Source organism: Salvelinus namaycush, chromosome 3 (genome assembly GCF_016432855.1).
Source record: "Salvelinus namaycush isolate Seneca chromosome 3, SaNama_1.0, whole genome shotgun sequence".
In the NCBI taxonomy this organism is placed as follows: domain Eukaryota; kingdom Metazoa; phylum Chordata; class Actinopteri; order Salmoniformes; family Salmonidae; genus Salvelinus; species Salvelinus namaycush.
In genome coordinates, this window is record NC_052309.1 from 59,998,721 (window position 1) to 60,023,784 (window position 25,064).

Here is a 25,064-nt window from a genome sequence, read left to right on the forward strand (position 1 = left end):
TAATGGATGTTGTATTAGTCTATTCATGTTTGCTCTGTTTTACTGAGCATCTCATTACCCAGTGATAAATACTGACAGTTGTAGACCTACTAGTGACTGAGGGTCATAACAATAGTTAAAGTTTAACATGAGGTTTATAAAAAAAATTACCTCTGACCACAGAGTGTCCTCTACTGTATCTTGTTATTGTGCCATGTCAATTAAGGGTCCAACTGTCAACTCGGTCCAAAGGAGTAAAATGGGTAACTACAGTTGATGTAGACCTTTACTCTGCACATCACAAGTTTATTATTAGACGGCCTAGAGGTCAATCAAAGCCTTTAGCCAGCTGTGGCGCATTTCTCTAGTGATGGAAGTTCGGCTCTAAAAAATGAATCTATGATCATTGTGTTTATTTCAGTTTAATACCCAGTAGTTCCCCTACAGCAAACTATGAACTGAATACTAAAATAGTAATGATTGTACAAGCCTCTCGTTCACTATAAGGGGCTTATTGGAGGTGTCATATGGTTGCTAAGCTACTGGTAATTTACTGAACACAATTTTGGAAATTAACATTTCTGGACTACCCATCCCGAATCTGGGATAATTGTCATCAGAAACCCTGACTAGCATAGCCTAGCATAGCGCCACATGTAAATAATATGAAATCACAAGTGCAATATTGCAAAACACAGCTTAGCCTTTTAAATCACCTGTCGTCTCAGATTTTGAAATTATGCTTTACAGCGAACGCAATACAAGCGTTTGTGTAAATTTATCGATCGCTCAACAAAACCATAAGTACACCTAGCATCAGTTAATTTGGTCACAAATCAGAAAAGCAATCAAATTAATCGTTTAATGTTAGACCGACAGTTTAAAGTAATATTGAAAAATATTGTTATTTGAGTTGTGATTGGGGTATATTGGCCAAATGATCAGGAAAGTTGTTGGTGTATTTTCCCTCCAACATTCATTAGAAACAACCATATTACAGCTATTTGTTTAAAAATGCCTTAGTAAGTTACATAGTATATGTTACTGCTGTTCTCTCCTTCCCTTTTTTTCCTAGTCTCAGAATGTTTTCGACCACTCACCACCGCTCAAGTCTGTTTCCACAGTCATGAGACCTAGTCTCCTTCCACCACTGTCATGGTGATAGTGGAAAAGAATGGCCTTCAGGCCAAAGATGGTGGGTAAATGAAGGTTGTTCAAAGTACCATGCTCAGATTCCTAACAGGGACAGTTTCGTTGCAAACAAGACACACTGATTTGACATTGGAGAAATATAAGATTACTGGTGGGGCAAACTCCCCCACTAAAATGTAGATGCATGTCAGCAAAGCACTACACAATACATTAATTGCATTATAACGGTGCCAAACTGTTAGGGCCTAAATAAAGCTGTTGCCAATAGTCTCAACACTTTACCATTGCTACACCTGGCAGCAATACAGTTCATTCAGCCTCAATTACTGCCTTTATTAAAAACAGATAGCTGGTATGGCTGACTTGCCATATCAGTTGTTTCTACTGACAATGAGAAGCACAAATGATGGCATAAGGGGACGACGAACGGATAAGAGGCAATGCGTAATTTCGATTAAGACATTAATATGCAAAGTAGGACGAACGTAGTCATAACTATTTGGTCAGCACTTTTGAAATGTACAGCGGCAGAATGCAGAACATGGGCCGTTCTTACAGTATTGTCCCTGTGCACCAAGTCAGAACCGTAGGATAAACAAAGGGGGCATATAATCAGACAATGAAAGCTCTTACAATATTTGTTGATGACATTTCTCTAAAACAAGCTATAGGCTACATGTGCACCACCAAGTGAGAACAGTAGGCTACGTTATGAGGGGGAAAAGGACCCAATTATTAGAGTAAGGGACATGGGCTACTAACAGCTTACTACACAACATACACTTGGTATTACTTTCTTAGCTACAGTATGCATATCTCTCTGGCATATTACATAATTTATGCAGCAGCATACAAGGCCTTTCTGGACTCAAATGTTTGTGCTGTGCTCACATGTGTGTGGTGCCCACAGCGGCCCCCCTAGTGGGCAAATTTTGTCATCAAAGTCTGGCTTTCTCTGGATTTATGGTGCTTTCAAGACAACTGGAAACTCTACAAAAGAAACAAGGTCGAATCATCAAGTCAGTGATCTTCAGGTCGGAGCTCTAGAAAGATGCCTGAGTTCTCGACTTGGAATTCCAAGTTGGATGACCGTTCAAAACGTATTTTCCCAGTCTGAGCTTTCTGAGTTCCCAGTTGTCTTGAACTCACTGAAGTCTGAGATTTCCCAGTTCCAAGTTTCCAGTTGTTTTGAACTCGGCCAATGGCATGGCCAATGTTGAATGTTTATCCTTTTAAGCTTGGAAAAGAGGACCTTAACCCCAGACTTGGACCACACACCAACTTCAATGAATAGTAGGCTAGTGATTGCTTTGCAATGATTGCAGTTAGCCACTGATTCCTTCCAAACCACTCATTGTTGTATTTGCGATTACCAATTTGTTGTGCAATGTTTATGTCCAATGGCCGATTAGCACCGATACGTTTTATCTATAATTTCTCTTCAGAATTTCCTTCATATGACAAGGATTGAAAAGGATTTGCCAGTAGATTGTCAACTTAATTCATGATGATGACTGCTAGCTTGCTAACTAAGATTTTGAAAGTTTGATGTTGACATGATCATTCCAATCAAAGCTACTGTAACGGCTGTCGTCGTATTGGCCTGGACCCTTTTACTACACGGACCCCTGCTGATCCATCACGACTGGTTGGCCGACGTAACCGCACGAGGGGGCTACAACAGACTTCTTCCGTCATGACGTCCCTTTAAGGCTCTTCCGCTAGCCTGCTAGCCCCGACCCACTAGCTGTCTGAATCGTTGTGTCTCCAGCCCGTCCAGCTACTCACTGTACGATCACTATACTACGCATGCCTTTCCCTAATGTCAATATGCCTTGTCCATTGCTGTTTTGGTTAGTGATTATTGCCTTATTTCACTGTAGAAATGATGCAACCCGTCCTGGATGGCAGGAAGCTTGGCCCCGGTGATGTACTGGGCCGTACACGCTACCCTCTGTAGTGCCTTGCGGTCGAAGGCCGAGTAGTTGCCATACCAGGCAGTGATGCAACCCGTCAGGATGCTCTCGATGGTGCAGCTGTAAAACCTTTTGAGGATCTGAGGACCCATGCCAAATCTGTTCAGCCTCCTGAGGGGGAATAGGTTTTGTCATGCCCTCTGCTTGGACCATGTTAGTTTGTTGGTGATGTGGACGCCAAGGAACTTGAAGCTCTCAACCTGATCCACTACAGCCCTGTCAATGAGAATGGGGGCGTGCTCGGTCCTCCTTTTCCTGAAGTCCACAATCACCTCCTTTGTCTTGATCACGTTGAGTGTAAACTCTCCTTCTGATAATACTGCACTTCTCCTGACTAACGTCTTGCTCTCGCCTTGTCAAGGGACGCCATTTAACCGGCTGTCACAATCTCCGTTCAATCAGCACAAACCCCTCGGGCTTCACGCAATGCTCTCCTAACCCGGACGACTGATCCAATATTGCGCCACCCTATGGGACTCCTGATCACGGCCGGTTGTGATACAGCCCGGGATCAAACCAGGGTCTGTAGTGACGCCTCTAGCACTGATATGCAGTGCCTCAGACCGCTGTGCCACTCGGGAGCCCAATATAGTCAATCAGAACTCAAATACCAATATTTTTCTGTATTACTTTAAACTCTTGGTCTAACTATAACAGTTCAGAAACTCACCACCAAACCCTTCATGCAGGCTTGACACAGACATTTTGGCTTTTGTAGAAATGGTATTTGATGATACATCTTTCGGTTTCAAATTACATATTGTAGTTGACAAATGGTCTATCAAAGTTGATCACATTAACCTAGAAATAACTACACAAAACCAGTAGCTACATACATCTAACCATACATAGGTTATTAAGCTAAAACTGTGAAGTGGAAACTTTTTACAGCTAATGAAAATCAAAGACTACAGTAATAAAGTAACCTTCCTAACAACTTCAGTTCACATGACCTGATCTTCCACAACTGTTGACAGGGTGCTTTCAGGGTGCTGGGTTATTGCTCAATACATCCATGTAGTTGAAACGTCATTGTTATTCATAAGAACTAGGTCTTCTGGGGCACTATGTATCAAACGTCTCATTGCTGATTTAGTTTCAGTTTTTGTCTTTTAGATCATATTGAAAAACATTACATTTAATCCTATTCTGACAACAGGCTTGATACCTTTATACAGCCCCTGGTCTTTCCTGGCCCAGTATGTAAGGTAATGCCTCTACTCCAATTGTTTGTGAACAGGACCCCCTTTCTCCTAAAATGTAACCCAAAACAGACTATCTATCAGTTTGTCATAGTTACTATCTACAGTGGGGCAAAAAAGTATTTAGTCAGCCACCAATTGTGCAAGTTCTCCCACTTAAAAAGATGAGAGAGGCCTGTAATTTTCATCATAGGTACACTTCAACTATGACAGACAAAATGAGAAAAAAAATCCAGAAAATCACATTGTAGGATTTTTAATGAATTTATTTGCAAATTATGGTGGAAAATAAGTATTTGGTCAATAACAGAAGTTTATCTCAATACTTTGTTATATACCCTTTGTTGGCAATGACAGAGGTCAAACGTTTTCTGTAAGTCTTCACAAGGTTTTCACACACTGTTGCTGGTATTTTGGCCCATTCCTCCATGCAGATAGATCTCCTCTAGAGCAGTGATGTTTTGGGGCTGTTGCTGGGCAACACGGACTTTCAACTCCCTCCAAAGATTTTTTATGGGGTTGAGATCTGGAGACTGGCTAGGCCACTCCAGGACCTCGAAATGCTTCTTACGAAGCCACTCCTTCGTTGCCCGGGCGGTGTGTTTGGGATCATTGTCATGCTGAAAGACCCAGCCACGTTTCATCTTCAATTCTCTTGCTGATGGAAGGTTTTCACTCAAAATCTCACGATACATGGCCCCATTCATTCTGTCCTTTACACGGATCAGTCGTCCTGGTCCCTTTGCAGAAAAACAGCCCCAAAGCATGATGTTTCCACCCCCATGCTTCACAGTAGGTATGGTGTTCTTTGGATGCAACTCAGCATTCTTTGTCCTCCAAACACGACGAGTTGCGTTTTTACCAAAAAGTTCTATTTTGGTTTCATCTGACCATATGACATTCTCCCAATCTTCTTCTGGATCATCCAAATGCTCTCTAGCAAACTTCAGACGGGCCTGGACATGTACTGGCTTAAGCAGGGGGACACGTCTGGCACTGCAGGATTTGAGTCCCTGGCGGCGTAGTGTGTTACTGATGGTAGGCTTTGTTACTTTGGTCCCAGCTCTCTGCAGGTCATTCACTAGGTCCCCCCGTGTGGTTCTGGGATTTTTGCTCACCGTTCTTGTGATCATTTTGACCTCACGGGGTGAGATCTTGCGTGGAGCCCCAGATCGAGGGAGATTATCAGTGGTCTTGTATGTCTTCATTTCCTAATAATTGCTCCCACAGTTGATTTCTTCAAACCAAGCTGCTTACCTATTGCAGATTCAGTCTTCCCAGCCTGGTGCAGGTCTACAATTTTGTTTCTGGTGTCCTTTGACAGCTCTTTGGTCTTGGCCATAGTGGAGTTTGGAGTGTGACTGTTTGAGGTTGTGGACAGGTGTCTTTTATACTGATAACAAGTTCAAACAGGTGCCATTAATACAGGTAACGAGTGGAGGACAGAGGAGCCTCTTAAAGAAGAAGTTACAGGTCTGTGAGAGCCAGAAATATTGCTTGTTTGTAGGTGACCAAATACTTATTTTCCACCATAATTTGCAAATAAATTCATTAATAATCCTACAATGTGATTTTCTGGATTTTTTTTCTCATTTTGTCTGTCATGGTTGAAGTGTACCTATGATTACAGGCCTCTCTCATTTTTTAAGTGGGAGAACTTGCACAATTGGTGGCTGACTAAATACTTTTTTGCCCCACTGTATGTTCATTGTTTGTTGAAAAATGATAAAGCTGCTTCAAATGGGGGTAAGGGTCTTCAACATAGATAATCCTTGAAGTATGTGCCCTGTTCTCTGTTACTTTGATCAACTGTTTTAGACTGAACCTCACTTTATAGTGTAATGTTTTCATTATGAGCGCAAACAAGGTTTTGGAGACAATGAGACAAAGCCTCTTCAGACTGTTGGGAGTGACAGTAGAGTTATGCTTAAAATGGTGCTACAAAAGGGCTGTGACATACTTGGAAATCTCTTTTTTGGTGAAAAGTGTTGGCACTTTTGACTAAATGATGTGTCATGCTTAAAGGATACGTTTGTTGTTTGAAACTCATCACTGACAACTTTAGCATTTTAGCTAACCTTTCCCCTAACCTTAAACGTTTATTCTAAATCCTGACCTTAACCTTAGACCTAACCCTAACTTTAACCCCTAACCCCTAGTCTAGCTAACATTAGCCACCTAGCCACCGACCTAATGTTAGCCACAACAAATTGGAATTCGTAACATATCATATGTTTTGCAAATTCCTAACATATTGTACAAATTGTAGTTCCTAACATATCATACGAAATGGATGATGGACTTCCACAAATGAATACATACCATACAAAACATATCATACTAATTGGAGTATCCCAGATTTACATTTACTATGTTACGTCTACCCCTGAGTCCAGGTTGTTCTAAGTGACCTTGTTTTAGCAGAAGGGTAAACAGAGCATTAAAATAGCATTTTACAAAGTATTTTCTTATTTTTTCAATGCAAATCTTTTCTGTAATGTTCAACCCAGAGAACATGTGTTAAGTTGTCACAACCGGGTCCATCATGTGACCAGATGCAAAAAGTTATAAACAGTAAGTAATACTGTAAATGGTTAACCATTACATAACTCTCAGTGTTAGAGGCGTCACTACAAACCCTGGTTCGATTCCAGGCTGTATCACAACCGGCCGTGATTGGGAGTCCCACAGGGTGGCACACAATTGGCCTAGCGCCGTCCGGGTTAGGGTTTGGCCATGGTAGGCCGTCATTGTAAATAAGAATTTGTTCTTAACTGACTTGCCTAGTTAAATAAAGGTCAAAACATTATAAATATTTAATACAGAAACATTTAAAAAAATGTTTTAAACACTTCTTTGCAGCTTTTGACGTTATTGATCATAATCTTCTGCTGGAAAAAGCGTAAGTGTTATGGCTTTACATCCCCTGCTATATTGTGGTTCTAGAGTTACCTGTCTAACAGAACACAGAGGGTGTTCTTTAATGGAATCCTCTCCAACATAATCTAGGTAGAGTCAGGCATTCCCCAGAGCAGCTGTCTAGGCCCCTTATCTTTTCAATCTTTACTAATGACTTGCCACTGGCGCTGAGTGAAGCCTGTGTGTCTATGTATGCTGATGACTCAACACTATACACATCAGCTACCACAGCAGGTGTAATCACTGCAAACCTTAAGAGCTGTAGTAAGTTTCAGAATGGGTGGCAAGAAATAAGTTAGTCCTAAATACATGATTTTCAAAAACTTGTCGTGGCAGAATCAGATTTAGCTAAGTAACATAGATAGATAAGATGTTATTTTCATCATATGCTTGTGAGATACTTGTCATTAGAATCTTCTGAGCTAGGGATTGGTAACTTGGGGCCAGAGAGGGGAGAGGTCAGGCTTGTCTTCATAAGTCAATGTATCTGTTAAACCATGTGGTGCTAAGTAGAATATCAGAAGGGGAGGAGGACAGAGTGGAATGTTGGTTTCTTATGGGAACGTTGTTTGTAACTATTCCTAAACCATGTGAAGGGATGGAGTTATTAATTGGGGAACCAGTTAGTTATCTCATACAATGTCTGTACGCCAGTCAATCCCTACTTTTCTCATAGGGGGAAGGAGTTTGGCCGTGTTTGGAACCATTGTATGTCCCCTCTGAGGTTGCCCTTATCTTGACCTAGTATTTGACCTAAGGGGCTCACTGTCTGATTTTGAGTTTGTCCAGGTTTGGGAGTATCTAGAAATGACAATTGATATATGCCATTGGATGGGGTAATGTTTTGGTAGACAGTGAAGTATCAAGCATGAGATTTAAGCCTTGTCTTGGGAGATCAAACTGAACGATGATTTATAGCTGATGCTGTCTAGCGATAGGATACTCCTCTTTCGGGTAAAGGATTCTTTGGAAGTTGAGAGGGGTGTATCTTGGCTATAAATGAAACTAAGAATTGTTTTGTAGACACTCTCAGAGAATTCATTTATAGACACTGAATTGATCTGAGTGTCAAAAAAGGGCTTTGGTGAAGCTTGTATATATATTATTAATGGAATATATAATTTAACTCTGACTTGTGTGTGGTTGGCTCTCTCTCTCTCTTTATTGAGTAATACAGGAAATTACCACGACAAACTAAAGGCATTGTATTTGGGACATAAAATTAAAACACTAAACCTCAACTAAGTCTTGTAATGAATTATGTGGAAATGTAACAAGTTGAGGAGACTAAACTTATTGGAGTTACCCTGGATTGTAAACTGTCATGGTCAAAACATATTGATACAACAATAACTAAGATGGGGAGAGGTCTGTCCATAATAAAGCACTGCTCTGCCTTCTTAACGACTATCAACAAGGTAGGTCCTACAGGCCCTAGTTTTGTCGCACCTGGACTACTGTCCAGTCGTGTGGTCAGGTGCCACAAAGAGGGACTTAGGAAAAATACAATTGGCCCAGAACTGGTGCAGCACGGCTCACCCTTAAATGTACACAGAGAGCTAACATTATTATGCATGTCAATCTCTCATTGCTCAAAGTAGAGGAGATTTACTTAATCACTACTTGTATTTGTGAGAAGTATTGACATGTTGAATGCACCGAGCTGTCAGTTTAAACTACTAGCACACAACTCAGACACCAATGCATACCCCACAAGACATGCCACCAGGTCTCTTCACAGTCCCCAAGTCCAGAACAGACTATGGGAGGTGCACAGTACTACATAGAGCCATGACATGGCTACTATTCCAAATCAAGTAACTCAAGCAAGCAGTAAAGTCATATTTAAAACATAAAAACACAATAACATATTCACTATAGACACACATGGATTTTGTGTTGTAGATATGTGGTAGAGTAGTGGTCTGAGGGCAAACACTTGTGTTGTGAACTCTGTTTTGTAATGTAAAGTTATTTTTATTGTATAGAACTGCCTTTTCTTTGCTGAACCCCAGAAAGAGTAACTGCTGCCTTGACAGCAGCTAATTGGGTTCCATAACAAACACAAATGTTTGACATTTCAAGGAATATGTCATTTGATCAGGTGCCATCTAGTGGCCTTTTTGCATACTTCAGATTATCACAAATCTCTGGCCCTTTGTGTGGCCTAATCACATGTAAAATATACTTTAAAATAGAATGACAAAGCCGCAAAACATTACCCTAAATATAAACCATCAACTTAGTGAAAACCTTTACCTTTATTTAAAAAATATGTAATCAATTATTTTACCATGTCAGTATTTCATGGTTGTAAATGTTGGTGGCAGTTGTGTAAAGAAAAATGGATGAGTTGGAGAATTATTGGAAATGCCATTGTTGATAAAACACTTCATTACAACTTCCATACAACTCTCCTTCCGTGGCCTCCAACTGCTCTTCAATACAAGTAAAACTAAATGCATGCTCTTCAACCGATCGCTGCCTGCACCTGCCCGCCTGTCCAGCATCACTACTCTGGACGGTTCTGACTTAGAATATGTGGACAACTACAAATACCTAGGTGTCTGGTTAGACTGTAAACTCTCCTTCCAGACTCACATCAAACATCTCCAATCCAAAGTTAAACCTAGAATTTGCTTCCTATTTTGCAACAAAGCATCCTTCACTCATGCTGCCAAACATACCCTCGTAAAACTGACCATCCTACCGATCCTCGACTTCGGCGATGTCATTTACAAAACAGCCTCCAATACCCTACTCAATAAATTGGATGCAGTCTATCAAAGCCCCATATACTACCCACCACTGCGACCTGTACGCTCTCGTTGGCTGGCCCTCGCTTCATACTCGTCGCCAAACCCACTGGCTCCAGGTCATCTACAAGACCCTGCTAAGTAAAGTCCCCCCTTATCTCAGCCCGCTGGTCACCATAGCAGCACCCACCTGTAGCACGCGCTCCAGAAGGTATATCTCTCTGGTCACCCCAAGCCAATTCCTCCTTTGGCCGCCTCTCCTTCCAGTTCTCTGCTGCCAATGACTGGAACAAACTACAAAAATCTCTGAAACTGGAAACACTTATCTCCCTCACTAGCTTTAAGCACCAGCTGTCAGAGCAGCTCACAGATTACTGCACCTGTACATAGCCCATCTATAATTTAGCATAAACTACCTCTTCCCCTAATGTACTTATTTAGCTCCTTTGCACCCCATTATTTCTATTTCTACTTTGCACATTCTTCCACTGTAAATCTACCATTCCAGTGTTTTACTTGCTATATTGTATTTACTTTGTCACCATGGCCTTCCTCCCTTATCTCACCTCATTTGCTCACATTGTATATAGACTTATTTTTCTACTGTATTATTGACTTTTGTTTAACTCCATGTGTAACTGTGTTGTGTGTCAAACTGCTTTGCTTCTTCTTGGCCAGGTCACAATTGTAAATGAGAACTTGTTCAACTTGCCTACCTGGTTAAAGGTGAAATTAATAATTAGGCTATTTTCCCCTTAATCCATCTGGTATATCCACTAGAAACCCATGCACTATATGGACACATGAAAAATAAATATTTTCAGTTAAAGTATAATTTACCAAAGTTAGATTGCCTGTTAATTACCAAAATGAAAGTGTTCAGTAAATTACCAGTAGCTTTGCAACCATATGACAGCTCCAATAAGCCCCTTATGGTGAACGAGAGGCTTGTAGAATCATTACTATTTTAGTATTCAGTTCATAGTTTGCTGTAGGGGAACTATTGGGCATTAAACTGAATTAACAAAATGATTATAGATTCATTTCTAAGAGCCAAACTTCACATCACTAAAGAAATGCGGCATATGAATTTACCGAGCAGGAGGCAAGGGTTTGATTGACCTCTAATGTACCCTTTTAAGATGCAGAGTAAAGGTCCACATTGACTGTAGTTACCCATTTCACTTATGGGTAAAGAGTTGACAGTTGGGCCCTTAATTGACATGGTGTATATAACATATCTTGTAATAGTGCCCTCTGTGGTGAGGTAACTTCCTTTATAAACCTCATGTTAAACTTTATCTATTGTTATGACCCTCAGTCACTAGTAGGTCTACAAATGTCAGTATTTATCACTTGGTATAGAGATGCTCAGTAAGACGGAGCAAACATGAATAGACTGATACAACATCCATTACTACAGGTCAACACTTAGAAAAGATCAAACTTTAGTGAGATTTTTTTAATTGTTTTACAAGATCCTTGCCTCCAAAATACAGTAGTGTTGTCAGAAAAACACCTCAATATTACAGCTGTGTTGCACTGCACCAGTTTAACACTCTCCCATCCCTATAAATGCAAAGCCAATAGGATCTATCAGACAAGCCAGGAGTCCTGGCTATGGTCTCCAGCCTCAGACTGGGGATGGAAGTGGTTTAGCTCTGGCCTCCCAGGGTGTGCTTGTCAAACAGGTACTCTGCCATCTTGTTGTTGACAGCATCCATCTTGGTGAGGTTGGTGATGTGGTCACCCAGCTTCTTAATGGCCTCCACCTGCTCGTTCAGGTAATGGGTCTCCAAGAAGTCACACAGCTAGAGGGAAAACACAGGTCAGACAAGAGAATGACTACAGACTTTTGTAGATACAGTAACACAAGAGCCTAGTGGTAATGGCATAAGTGCAGATAATGTGTTCCCAGCTTTAACTAGGAAAATCAGGTAAGAACAAATTCTAATTTACAATGACATGGAACAGTGGGTTAACTGCCTTGTTCAGGGGCAGAACATATTTTTTACCTTGTCAGCTAGGGGATTCAATCCAGCAACCTTTGTTACTGGCCCAACGCTCTAACCACTAGGCAACCTGCCGCCCTTTATGCAAACTTATGCATTAGCTGCATTGTGTGTATAGTGTGCATCTGTGAACTATTGTGTGCGTGTGAAGAAGCAGGTCACACAATCCTGTGTCATTAGTTATCAGAGCTACAACCTGAAAATCTCCTGAGACAGTACCTGTCTTCTATGTGATACATACATGTGAGGTTCCTCATAACTTACATGGGGGTCAACCTTGTCCGAGGCAATCTTGTGCAGGTCCAGCAGGGCCTGGTTCACATTCTTCTCCAGCTGCAGAGCACACTGCATGGCCTCCAGCCCATTGCCCCACTCATCACGTTCTGGCTTCTACACAGGACAGAGTGAACACAGGAGGGTTAGGGACTACTAGCAGATGTTTCTAGACATAATTAAAAGTAAATTCAGTATATCTCAAGATGGAGTCATTTTAACAGTCCATATGAACAACCACATAAGCTAGAGTTTATGAAGCACATCATGGGTCCGGTGTGGCTCAGTCGATAGATCATGGTGCTTGCAACGCCGAAGGTTTACAGAACCCCCAGCTCAGAACACACAACTCGTCCATCCTTCTCACGGATGGGCTATTGCAGCAGACGACCACACTCCTATCAGCTAAAAACAAGTGGCTCCAGTGGGCAATTGAGTGGAAATCATTGCCTGGTGTAACGGATGTGAAATGGCTAGCTATTTAGCGGGTACGCGCGACTAGCGTTTCAATCAGTTACGTCACTTGCTTTGAAACCTAGAAGTAGTGTTGCACCTTGCTCTGCAAGGGCCGCGGCTTTTGTGGAGCGATGGGTAACGACGCTTCGTGGGTGTCAGTTGTTGATGTGTGCAGAGGGTCCCTGGTTCGCGCCCGTGTCGGGGCGAGGGGACGGTTTAAAGTTATACTGTTACACTGGAACAGCAAGTTCAGTTCACTGCACAGTCCCCAGACCTCAAACCAATAGAGAATCTTTGGGATGAGATGGAACAGGCTGTTCACAGCATGACTATATCGCCGTACAATCTGCAGCAACTGCCTGATGCCATCGTGTCAGCATGGACCAACATCCCTGTGGAACATTTCAGACACCTTGTAGAATGCCCCAAATAATTCAGTCTGTTCTGGAGGCAAACAGGGGTCTGAGTAGATGTGTTTAACCACTTATTTCGCACTCACTAGACTTTACCCCGACACACACTACATAAGCCCACAGACAAGCATATTGACACTAGTCACTTTTACCCCTTACCTACATGTACGTACTATAGTCAACTACCTTGTACCCCTGCACATGTCTCAGTACTTCTTGTATATAGCCTTGTTATTCTTTGTGTTACCATATCCTTTTTTATTTAGCAAGTATGTCTGACTCTGCATTGTTGGGAATGGTCTCGTAAGTACGCATGTCACTGTAAAGTCGACACCTGTTGTATTAAGTGGACATGACCAATAAAATTTGTTTTGAAACTGGCCAGTGATCATATATTATATTAACATTGGGAGAGTTTGGATAGAGTGGATGGAGTTACACCCCTCGTGCTCTTTCAGTGGTTATGAAGGAATGGAGGCAGTGTGTTCAGGCCTAAGCAGTCAGGACATTATCTCCTCTGGCCACCTTGCTCTAATACCAGGGCAGCCACATAGGGCGTGCCTTACACTGAACTCAGTATTAACATGAATGACTACTCATCCAAAAACCCTTGAAGTTAACAGTATTAGAAAAAAAGGCTCTAGATTTACTAAAAAGGGTTCTTTAGACTTCTTGCCATAGATTATAGATAAACCACTTGGTTCCAGGTAGAACCTTTTCAACTGAGACAAGAACCATTTCAACCAGAGAACCCTCTATGAAGAAGTTTACGTTTGTATACAGCGCAACAAAAACAATGCAAATGTGTTTTTCGACGCTCAGGCGCTCACCTTGATGTCCTGAAGGACAATACGTCCACCTCTCTTGTTCTGGAAGGAGAGTTGCTTGTCGGCGTGTTCCCGCTCCTCGTCGCTGTTCTCCTTGAAGAAATGCGCGAAGCCAGGCAGAGCCACATCGTCACGGGAGAAATAGAAAGCCTGCGTGGACAGACAAAATTGTTTAGAAACACATGTCAAACGTGACTCATTCTATTATTGAGGGATCTAAGCATGATTGACACAGCAATATGATGCGGAAAATCATTAGCCTACTTGGTAACCTGCCAATTAACCTGTCAAGGCGATACGCTCTGTCCAAGGATATATTTATCAACTTTATTTGAATGATAGGTCTACCTCAAGGCTGTTAATTGCCTAGGCGTACAGAAAATATTTAAACCCAGGCATAATAATACACAGGTAGATGAACAAAACGGTAATCTTGGTATACACCTTACCATTGAAGTGTAGGTGTAGGAGGCAAACATCTCCATGTTGATCATCCGGTTGATTGCAACTTCGCAATCTTGGTGATAGTTCTGGCGGACCTGAGACTCCATTTTCATTCAAAATTAACGGTACAAAAATAGAGATTCTTAGATTATTTTACTAAAACAGTTCACGTAAGTGTTACTTTAATCCGGAATGTTATATAGCGCGGGAGGCGGGCAGAAGAGTTCCGTTCAATCACTGTTGAAGCAAGAAGTTCTTCATGAGTCTTCCCAGAGTTGTGAACTGGAAGGAGCCTTGTTCGCTCTATTTATTGTTCCAAGCGGACCGCGTCAGTGAAATCGACCCTCTTCTTCGATGAGATTTGACGGCATGTTGGCATCCAATAAATGTTGCATTATCTCTACCTACTAGACTGGAGTATAACTCCCTTATACTTTGCTTTAAAAAAAAATCAACAACCACAACAACAACAAAAAATACAACAAATACCCTACCATCTAAAACTACACTTACAATTTTTTTTTTTTTTTTACCATACTCCACTATTTACATCTCTTTAGTCCTACTTCAGGCCAACAGCATGAAAGGATGGGACACCACCACTTAACACACCCTGCAACTCAAAATAAATCAAATCAAATTTTATTAGTCACATGCCTCAAATACAACAGGTGTAGACCTTACAGTGAAATGCTTATTTACGAGCCCCTAACCAACTGTGCAGTTAAAAAATACAGATAAGAATAAGAGATAAAACTCCTCTGATGTCAAGTGTAACAGTTTAATTTTAGACCGTCCCCTCGCCCAGACCCGGGCGCAAACCAGGGACCTTCTGCATACATCAACAACAGTCACCCACGAAGCATCGTTACCCATCGCTCCACAAAGGCCGTGGCCCTTGCAGAACAAGGGGAACCACTACTTCAAGGTCTCAAAGCGAGTGACGTCACCGTTTGAAAGGCTGTTAGTGCGCACCACCGCTAACTAGCTAGCCATTTCACATCGGTTACACTCGCACACCCAAATACCTCTCTGCAGCTGCCACCACAACCTCTATTTCCTGCGACTTTACGTTCCATCCCTGCAGTACCGTTGATAACCATTACTATAAATGCCAAAAATCCAATCTTACTGAAACATATATCACTTGTTGGGTTATCCCTCTGTGCTGGTACAGATCTACTCCTCACACCCCTCCTCTTTGGATATCTCCCCCTTGACCCATCTTCCTCTACTTCTTAACTGCCTCAGCATATGACAAATTCTGCACTACTCTAACCCTGGAAACCTCAACCTGCTTCTTTCGCACGGGACATTTCTGATCCCCAGCTCCATGGGCACCCCCTAAAATAAATCAAATCAAATCAAATTGATTTATATAGCCCTTCTTACATCAGCTGATATTTTAAAGTGCTGTACAGAAACCCAGCCTAAAACCCCAAACAGCAAGCAATGCAGCTGTAGAAGCACGGTGGCTAGGAAAAACTCCCTAGAAAGGCCAAAACCTAGGAAGAAACCTAGAGAGGAACCAGGCTATGAGGGATGGCCAGTCCGCTTCTGGCTGTGCCGGGTGGAGATTATAACAGAACATGGCCAAGATGTTCAAATGTTCATAAATGACCAGCATGGTCAAATAATAGTAATCACAGTGAACAGGTCAGGGGTCCATAGCCGCAGGCAGAACAGTTGAAACTGGCGCAGCAGCACGGCCAGGTGGACTGGGGACAGTAAGGAGTCATCAGGCCAGGTAGTCCTGAGGCATGGTCCTAGGGCTCATGTCCTCCGAGAGAGAAAGAAAGAAAGAGAGAATTAGAGAGAGCATTCTTAAATTCACACAGGACACCGGATAAGACAGGAGAAATACTCCAGATATAACAGACTGACCCTAGCCCCCCGACACATAAACTACTGCAGCGGGCAGTGATCGGTTGAAGAGCATGCATTTAGTTTTACTTGCATTTAAGAGCAGTTGGAGGCCACAGAAGGAGAGTTGTATGGCATTGAAGCTCGTCTGGAGGTTAGTTAACTTCTTCGGGGTAGGGGGCAGTATTCGGAAGTTTGGATGAATGAGGTTCCCAAAGTAAACTGCCGGTTACTCAGGCCAAGAAGCTAGGATATGCATAGAATTGGTAGTATTGGATAGAAAACACTCTAAAGTTTATAAAACTGTTAAAATAATGTCTGTGAGTATAACAGAACTGATTTGGAAGGCGAAAACCCGAGGAGAATCCATCCAGAATTTTTTGTTGTTGTTGAGCTCACCACTGATTATAATGGCTCTCTATGGGAATATAAAAGGAATACCTCCCAGACTGCAGTTCCTAGGGCTTCCACTAGATGTCAACAGTCTTTAGAAAGAGTTTCAGGCTTGTTTTTTGAAAAATTTCCAAGAATTTGTAGTTTTTGTAAGTGGCTCCCATTTTGGCTGTAGTGTTTTCACGGGTGCGTGGATGAGAGCATGCACTTCGTTATTTATCTCCGGTAATGAACATACTATTCTCTGTCTTAAATTTGATCGTTTATTAACATATTAGGGTACCTGAGGATTGATTAGAAACGTTGTTTGACTTGTCTGGACGAGGTTTATTGGTAACTTACAGGATTCATTTGTATGCATTTTGAACGAGGGAAACCTGTGGATTACTGAGTCAAGCGTGCCAACTAAACTGACTTTTTGGGATATAAAGAAGGACTTTATCAAACAAAAGAACCAGATGGAGATCTTCAAAGGTAAGTGATTTATTTTATCGCTGTTTCTGACATTCGTGACACCTCTGCTTGGTTGGAAAATGTATGTAATGCTTTTGTGCGCGGGGCGCTGTCCTCAGATAATCGCATGTTGTGCTTTCGCCGTAAAGCCTTTTTGAAATCTGACAAAGCGGCTGGATTAACAAGAAGTTAAGCTTTTAAAAGACGTATGACACTTGTATTTTCATGAAAGTTTAATATTACAATTTTTGTCATTTTAATTTTGCTCTCTGCAATTTCACCGGATGTTGGCCAGGTGGGACGGTAGCGTCCCACGTACCCCAAAGAGGTTTAACACAGTGTCCAAAGAAGGTCCAGAAGAAAAATGTACCTGCTGGTCTAGTGGTAATGCTGCTGACTCTGGACCACACATGTCCCTTTGCGGCATGGATTCAAACCTACGCCTTCATATCTTTATTCCTCTACCTTTCTGTCACCCCCCTCTCATTCATAACTTGATATCTCAATAAAGAAAGAGAAAATACCAATATATATATAAAGAAATTAGTAATTTCAAGACCATGTACTACCCAGACATGGTGAAGGCAACATAAATAGAATAACGGGTTTTGACATTGGTGGTGACTTTCTGAACTGTTATAGTTAGACCAACAGTTTAAAGTAATACAGAAAAATATTGGTATTTGAGTTCTGATTGACTACATTTTCAGAAAAGTTGTTGTATTTTCCCTTAAATTCACCAGAAACAACCATTCACAGCTATTTGTTTAAAATGCCTCAGTAAGTTACACAGTATATGTAAGTTACATAGTATAGTATATGTTCCTGCTGTTCTATCCCTCTTCGTTTTTCCTTTTCTTCAAATCTGGTATCAGCCGGTCTTCGCCCATTCATCACCCCTCATGTTTGTTTCTGCAGTCACAAAACTGCACCTCCTTCCACCACTGGCACTGTGATAACAGAACAGAACTACATTGAGACCAAAGATGGTGGATAAATTAAGATAGTTCACTCAGGCCGTTTACCACTGTCTGCTTAAGGAGGTGGCTCCTTAAGCAGACAACAATGCGATAGTGGTCTGCTTAGTTAATTGACTTCCATTGTGGGGGGGGTGAAGGAGTGGGCTGTCTCGCTTCCTCTTCCGTCTCTGCTTGAGACTACAGAATGCCGAGTCACAATGACAAGGCAGAAACACAGCCAGGGCAGAGCCTGAGTCAGTACATACTGTAGTAGAACCAACAGGAGGTTATGACAGGAATAAGCAGGGGTGCAAATTTCACTGGGGACAGGGGGGACATGCATTTTTGTCCCTCCCCCAGTTTTATCATTGGAATGTGATACAAAACGAGGCAATTGTGTGCTTTAGGACCATGCGGATGCCTCCGAGCAGTCGGGAAGGCTGTTTGCAGTGTTTATTCAAACCCCCCAAAATATAAATATATATGTCCCCCCCACATCTAAAACCAAGTTGTGCCCCTGGTAATAATAGTGGGAGGGAGAGACAAATAGGGAGAGAGGGGGAGGGGGAAAGAGTACAGACTAAAAACACTGTGTCACCCTTCAGAACTTCAATAGAAAGAGTTATGTAATGGTTAACCATTTACAGTATTACTTACTGTTTATAACTTTGTGCGGCTGGTCACATGATGGACCAGTTCATGACTTTTACAACTTAACACAGGTTCTCGGGGTTGAACATTACAGAAGAGATTTGCATTAAAAAATTAAGACAATTCTTTGTCAATTTCAATTGTAATGCTATGTTTTCCCTTCTGCTAAAATAAGGTCACTTAGAACAACCTGGACTCAGGGGTAGACGTAACATAGTAAAAGTAAATTTGAGATACTCCAATTAGTATGATATGTTTTGTATGGTATGTATTAATTTGTGCATGTCCATCATCCATTTCATATTATATTTTACGAATTGTAATTCGTACAATATGTTACGAATTGCTAAACATATGATATGTTACGAATTCCAATTTGTTGTGGCTAACGTTAGCTCGGTGGCTAGGTGCTATCATTACCTAGGTGGCTAAAGTTAGCTAGGCTAGGGGTTAAGGGTTAAGGTTAGGTCTAAGGTTAAGGTTAGGAGTTAGGTTAAAGGGTTACGGTTAGGGTTAGGGGAAGGGTTAGCTAACATGCTAAGTAGTTTCAAAGTAGATAAAAATTTGTAAATCATTGCGAAGTTGATAATTAGAAAAAAAAAGCTAAAGTTGCCTGTGATGAGTTACAAGCAACCATTGGGATGCTAGACGTTCGCCTTATATGCTCACCCACACTTATCCTTTAAGCACGACACATCATTTAGTCAAAAAGTGATGTCCCTTTTCGCAAAAAAAAAGGAATGCCAAGTATGTCACAGCCCTTTTTGTAGCACCGGTTTAAGCATAAGTCTACTGTCACTTCCAACAGTCTGAAGAGGCTTCCACTCATTGTCTCCAAAACTTTGTTTGCGCTCATAATGAAAACATTACGCTATAAAGGGAGGTTCAGCCTAGAACAGTTGATCAAAGTAACAGAGAGCAGGGCACATACTTCAAGGATTATCTATGTTGAAGACCCTTACCCCCATTTGAAGCAGCTTCATAATTTCTCAACAAACAATGAACCTAGATAGTAGCTATGACAAACTGATAGATAGTCTGTTTTGGATTATATTTTAGGAAAAAGGGGGTCCTGTTCTCAAACAATTGGAGTAGAGGCACTACCTTACATACTAGGCCAGGAAAGACCAGGGGCTGTATAAATCAGTGGAGGCTGGGGGGAGGAGCTTCCCCGTAAATGTAATGTTATTCAATGTGATCTAAAAGGCAAAACTGATCCTAAATCGTCACTCTTACTCTGAGAGGCTTGATGCATACTGCCCCAAAAGACCTAAGCTGTGTTCGAATACCCATACTAACATACTATATACTAAATACTTAATGAGTACATACTGCATAACATATACTATTAGTTCATAGGGCTCCCGAGTGGCGCAGCGGTCTAAGGCACTGCATCTCAGTGCAAGCGGTGTCACTATAGTACCTGGTTCAAATCCAGCATGTATCACACCCGGCTGTGATTGGGCCCAGCGTAGTCTGGAATAGGCCGTCATTGAAAAAAAAAAAATTGTTATTAATTGACTTGCCTACTTAAACAAAGGTTACATTTTAGTTTACTGTAAAAGAACGGTATAATTTTAGTTTACTAGCGCATCGCCTGTCTACCAGAAGCTTATGCTGTTGATATGCAACCTCTTGCTAGCTTGTTAGCATAACAAATTACTAGCTAGACATCATACGATTTCGGGGGGTTCGTAAATTCAATCTGGAGTGCCAGAGTACGCTCTGGGCGTTCGTAAATTCAGAGCGTTGTCAGATTGTCCGTTCGTAAATTCAAAGCGTTTTGCTCTCTGAGCATTCAGAGCCCACACTGGACGCTCTGGCCGAGGAGTAGGGTTGATCCGAGCGTTCTGACCTCACAACGGCAGTCAAGTGCCCAAGCTAACTGGCTAACTTTGGCTAGCTTGCTAGATACTTCCAGACACAAATGAGAGAACACCTCACTCTGACCATTTTACTCGCCCTATCAGAGCTGATTAGGCTGTTTTCATGTTATCCAGAGCATTGGTGACTGTAACTATGGTGTTGGCAACAATTTAATACGATTTTTTTTGCAGACGTTTACTGACACCGGTTATTTTCAATGGGTGTTACGTTTGTAAATTCATCAATTAATCTGCGATTTGGTGCACTCAGATGAGAGTGCTCTGAAATCGGAGTAGATAGCCAGAGCGAATTAACAATGTCCATTGAGAACGCACAATGACTATACCACTTAGCTAAGCCTGATGTCTTAATAGCCAACTAAATTGATGTTAGGTAGCTAACTAACATAACGGTACATACTACTGCAATGATATGCTATGCGGTTCGTAAGGATAGCGTAGCTAAAGAATTGTAACGTAACTTATTTTAAAATTCATTACATCGCTGAACATTTTCTTAACATTTGTCATAATTAGTTAAAGCAATGAAATTGTATCCACTCTCGTCTGACTTCGGCTGCATATTTTCCACTATTTTCTTAAAATCTGAAAACGTTGTGTGGCCACGCCCGTTTTCTGAAGAATTGTATTATGGGCCCTGAAAGCACGGAAATAATGTCCACTGCTTGTATACTTCGTATTTTGGCTAATTTAGTATGACATCCGGGAACTTTTGGCATACTAACTATATCCATACTATGACCAATAACCATACTACATACTCCACTTACATCACAAATAGTATGGTTAGTGCGGTTAGTATGAGTATTCGAACACAGCTCTAGTTCTTATGAATACCAATGATGTTGCAACTACATGGATGTATTGAGCAATAACCCAGCACCCTGAAAGCACCCTGTCAACAGTTGTGGAAGATCAGGTCATGTGAACTGAAGTTGTTAGGAAGGTTACTTTATTACTGTAGTCTTTGATTTTCATTAGCTGTAAAAAGTTTTCCACTTCACAGTTTTAGCTTAATAACCTATGTATGGTTAGATGTATGTAGCTGCTGATTTTGTGTAGTTATATCTAGGCTAATGTAATCAACATTGATATACCATTTGTCAACTACAATTTGTCTTTTGAAACCGAAAGGTGTATCATCAAATACAATTTCTACAAAAGCCAGCCTTTCTTTCTCTGTCCACTACTGTATTCCCATACCTCATATTGAACATTGAGCTGATATAAAAAAGTGTGATAACCCTACAGTTTTTCTTTTGACTGCATTCTGTAAAAGGTCAATAATTAAGCTACATATGCTATTGAAACATGTGCTCTTAGAGAATGAAACAGAAGTTTACAGAACTGCGTCTCAAAGTTCAACTCCTTTTATATCCTAAATCAAATGTAAACGTAGACTATTTCTCAATTAGCCTAATATTAGAATGAGTGTTCAAATTCTTCCTATTTTCTTCTAAGGATATAACACACACACATTTTTCAACAATAACCGCTGTAGTTAGACCTGCACTGTAGCATTGCTTTTGGCTGATACTACTCCTTTAGTTGTTTCCAATAAAATGTTACTTTGTAATAAACAAAGAAACAGATCGAGATGAAGAGGTCAAGGCGAGAGCATTTACTCCGCCCAAAATCTGTCCGCGTGAGATAAGGCCGTTTATGTGTGGAGGTATATAACAGAGTGTCAAATTACTTAAGGATTTTGATCGAATAGAAGTTTCGTAATGTTTAAGCTTTTACAAAAGCTTTTACAAACGCCAACACATATATTATATGTGGATGCACGTGGCATTCCGGCAACTTTGAGAAAAACGATGTTTAGTTGTGCTTGTTGTTTACACGCGTACCTGCCCTCTCATTGGTTATAGTCTTGCCTGTCTTCAATCGTTGGGCACATGTATTTCCATTGTTGGAGTTGTCACTCGGCTCTCTTGTCAATATAATAAATAATCTTTGCTTTAGGTCATGTGTATGAGTGGGCTCGTCGTCAAATGATCCGCCTAGTTCCTGTTGTAATTCTAATGGTGATTGGCTACGCTCTGTGAGGGTGGATTTCACTGACGCGTTCCGTTTGGAACAATAAATAGAGCGAACAAAGCTCCTTTCAGTTCACAATTCTGGGAAGACGCATGAAGAAGTTCTTGCTTCAACAGTGATTGAACGGAACTCCTTTGCCTTCGTCCCGCATTATAGAACATTCCGGATTTATAACGTAATACTTACTCTAACTGTAATAGCAAAATAGTCGAAGGAAGTTTATTTTTGTACATTTCATTTTGATATAAAAGAAAATCTGCCAAAATGGAGTCTCAGATCCGCCAGAACTATCACCACGATTGTGAAGCTGCAATCAACCGGATGATCAACATGGAGATGTTCGCCTCCTACACCTACACTTCAATGGTAATGAGTCTACCAAGATGACCGTTTTGTTGATCTACCTGTGTATTATTATTCCTGAGCCTAAATGCCATTTTTCACATGACTTTTCTACGGGCCTAGACAATTAAAGAGCCAAGAAATGTAACTCCCTGAAGTTCATATTTGAGTTTTACTTTGTTATTGAGTTTTCAGGTAGATATAACATTCAAATGAAGCCGGGAATCTATCCTACCTTGGACAGAGCGCGTAACAACTCATTGACAGGTTCATTGTCAGGTTACCAAATAGACTACGGACTAGACTGATTCATGCTTTTTGTCATCAAGTTTAGTTGCCACAACAGAATGCTGTCATGTTTGGGGTGTTTTTTTCTCTCTAACCACACTGTCTTGTTTATCCACCCAGGCTTTCTATTTCTCCCGTGACGATGTGGCTCTGTCTGGCTTCGCGCATTTCTTCAAGGAGAACAGCGACGAGGAGCGCGAGCACGCCGACAAGCTACTCTCTTTCCAGAACAAGAGAGGTGGACGCATTTTACTCCAGGACATCAAGGTGAGCGCCTGAGCATCGAAAACCCCATTTTAGATTGTAGACTGATAGAAATGTCTACTTCATGGAGGAGAGTGTCTACAGAGTTGATCTAGAGAACCTGGAGTAGTCCTGAACATACTGTCTCTAACCACTGAACTGAGTGTGAGGGGTGTAACTCTGTTCACTTTATCCTAACCTTAATGTCTGCTAGTAGTCCTTAACACTTCTGTGTTCACGCTGTCCTGTGTAGAAGCCAGAACGTGATGAGTGGGGCAATGGGCTGGAGGCCATGCAGTGTGCTCTGCAGCTGGAGAAGAATGTGAACCAGGCCCTGCTGGACCTGCACAAGATTGCCTCTGGCAAGGTTGACCCCCATGTAAGTTGAGGAACCGCACATCACATGTATGTATCACATAGAAGACAGGTACTGTCTCGGGAGATGATCAGGTTGTTGTAGCTCTGATGATTAATGACACAGGATTGTGTGACCTGCTGCTTCACACGCACACAATAGTTCCCAGATGCACACTATACACACAATGCAGCTAATGCATCATTTTGCATAAAGGGCGGCAGGTTGCCTAGTGGTTAGAGCGTTGGGCCAGTAACAAAGGTTGCTGGATTGAATCCCCTATCTGACCAGGAAAAATATGTTCTGCCCCTGAACAAAGCAGTTAACCCACTGTTCCACATTAGGAGTCATTGTAAATAAGAATGTGTTAACTGACTTGCCTAGTTAAAAAAAAGCTGGAAACATTATCTGCACTTATGCCATTACCACCAGGCTCTTGTGTTACTGTATCTACAATAGTCTGTAGTCATTCTCATGTCTGACCTGTTTTCCCTCTTTAGCTGTGTGACTTCCTGGAAACCCATTACCTGAAAGAGCAGGTGGAGGCCATTAAGAAGCTGGGAGACCACATCACCAACCTCACCAAGATGGATGCTGTCAAAAACAAGATGGCAGAGTACCTGTTTGACAAGCACACCCTGGGAGGCCAGAGCTAAACCACTCCCATCCCCAGGCTACGGCCTCCAGCCTCGACCAGGACCCCTGCATTCTCTGATAGATCCTACTGGCTTATCATTTATATGGAGGGGAGAGTGTAAAACTGGTGCAGTGCACAGCTGTAACAATGAGGTGTTTTGTTGACAACACTACTGTATTTGAGTCGAGGCATCTTGTAAAACAATAAAAAAATATCACTAAAGTTTCTATTCTAATTGGTGACCTGTAGTAATGGATGTTGTATCAGTCTATTTGGGTTCTTTGCTCCGTCTAACTGAGCATCTCAAATTCCTAGTGATAAATATTGACAATTATAGACCTACTAGTGACTGAGGGTCATAACAATAGGGAAGGTTAATAAAGGACATTACCACAGAGCGTGTCCTCTACTGTATCTTGTTATAGTGCCATGTCAATTAAGGGCCCAACTGTCAACTCTAGGTCCATAGGCGTAAAATGGGTGAATACAGTTGACGTAGACCTTTACTCTGTGCATCACAAGTTTATTAGATGGCCTAGAGGTCA

The 25,064-nt window shown here is 41.5% G+C and overlaps 2 protein-coding genes across 2 annotated transcripts; one reads left to right on the top strand and one right to left on the bottom strand.

Annotated features, from left to right (window-relative positions):
• Positions 1-11,425: 11,425 nt before the first annotated feature.
• On the bottom strand, positions 11,426-14,725 carry LOC120033753 (ferritin, middle subunit-like). The gene is made up of 4 exons (XM_038980211.1): positions 14,415-14,725; positions 13,969-14,115; positions 12,261-12,386; positions 11,426-11,795 (listed from the first exon to the last, which is right to left on the bottom strand). Exons 1-4 carry the CDS (start codon positions 14,520-14,522, stop codon positions 11,640-11,642), a joined length of 537 nt encoding a protein of 178 aa, XP_038836139.1. The 5' UTR covers positions 14,523-14,725; the 3' UTR covers positions 11,426-11,639.
• A 7,990-nt stretch (positions 14,726-22,715) lies between these two features.
• On the top strand, positions 22,716-24,754 carry LOC120033771 (ferritin, middle subunit-like). Its single transcript, XM_038980231.1, has 4 exons — positions 22,716-23,020; positions 23,405-23,551; positions 23,781-23,906; positions 24,383-24,754. The coding sequence occupies exons 1-4, from the start codon at positions 22,919-22,921 to the stop codon at positions 24,536-24,538; spliced, it is 531 nt and encodes a 176-aa protein (XP_038836159.1). The 5' UTR covers positions 22,716-22,918; the 3' UTR covers positions 24,539-24,754.
• Positions 24,755-25,064: the final 310 nt, after the last annotated feature.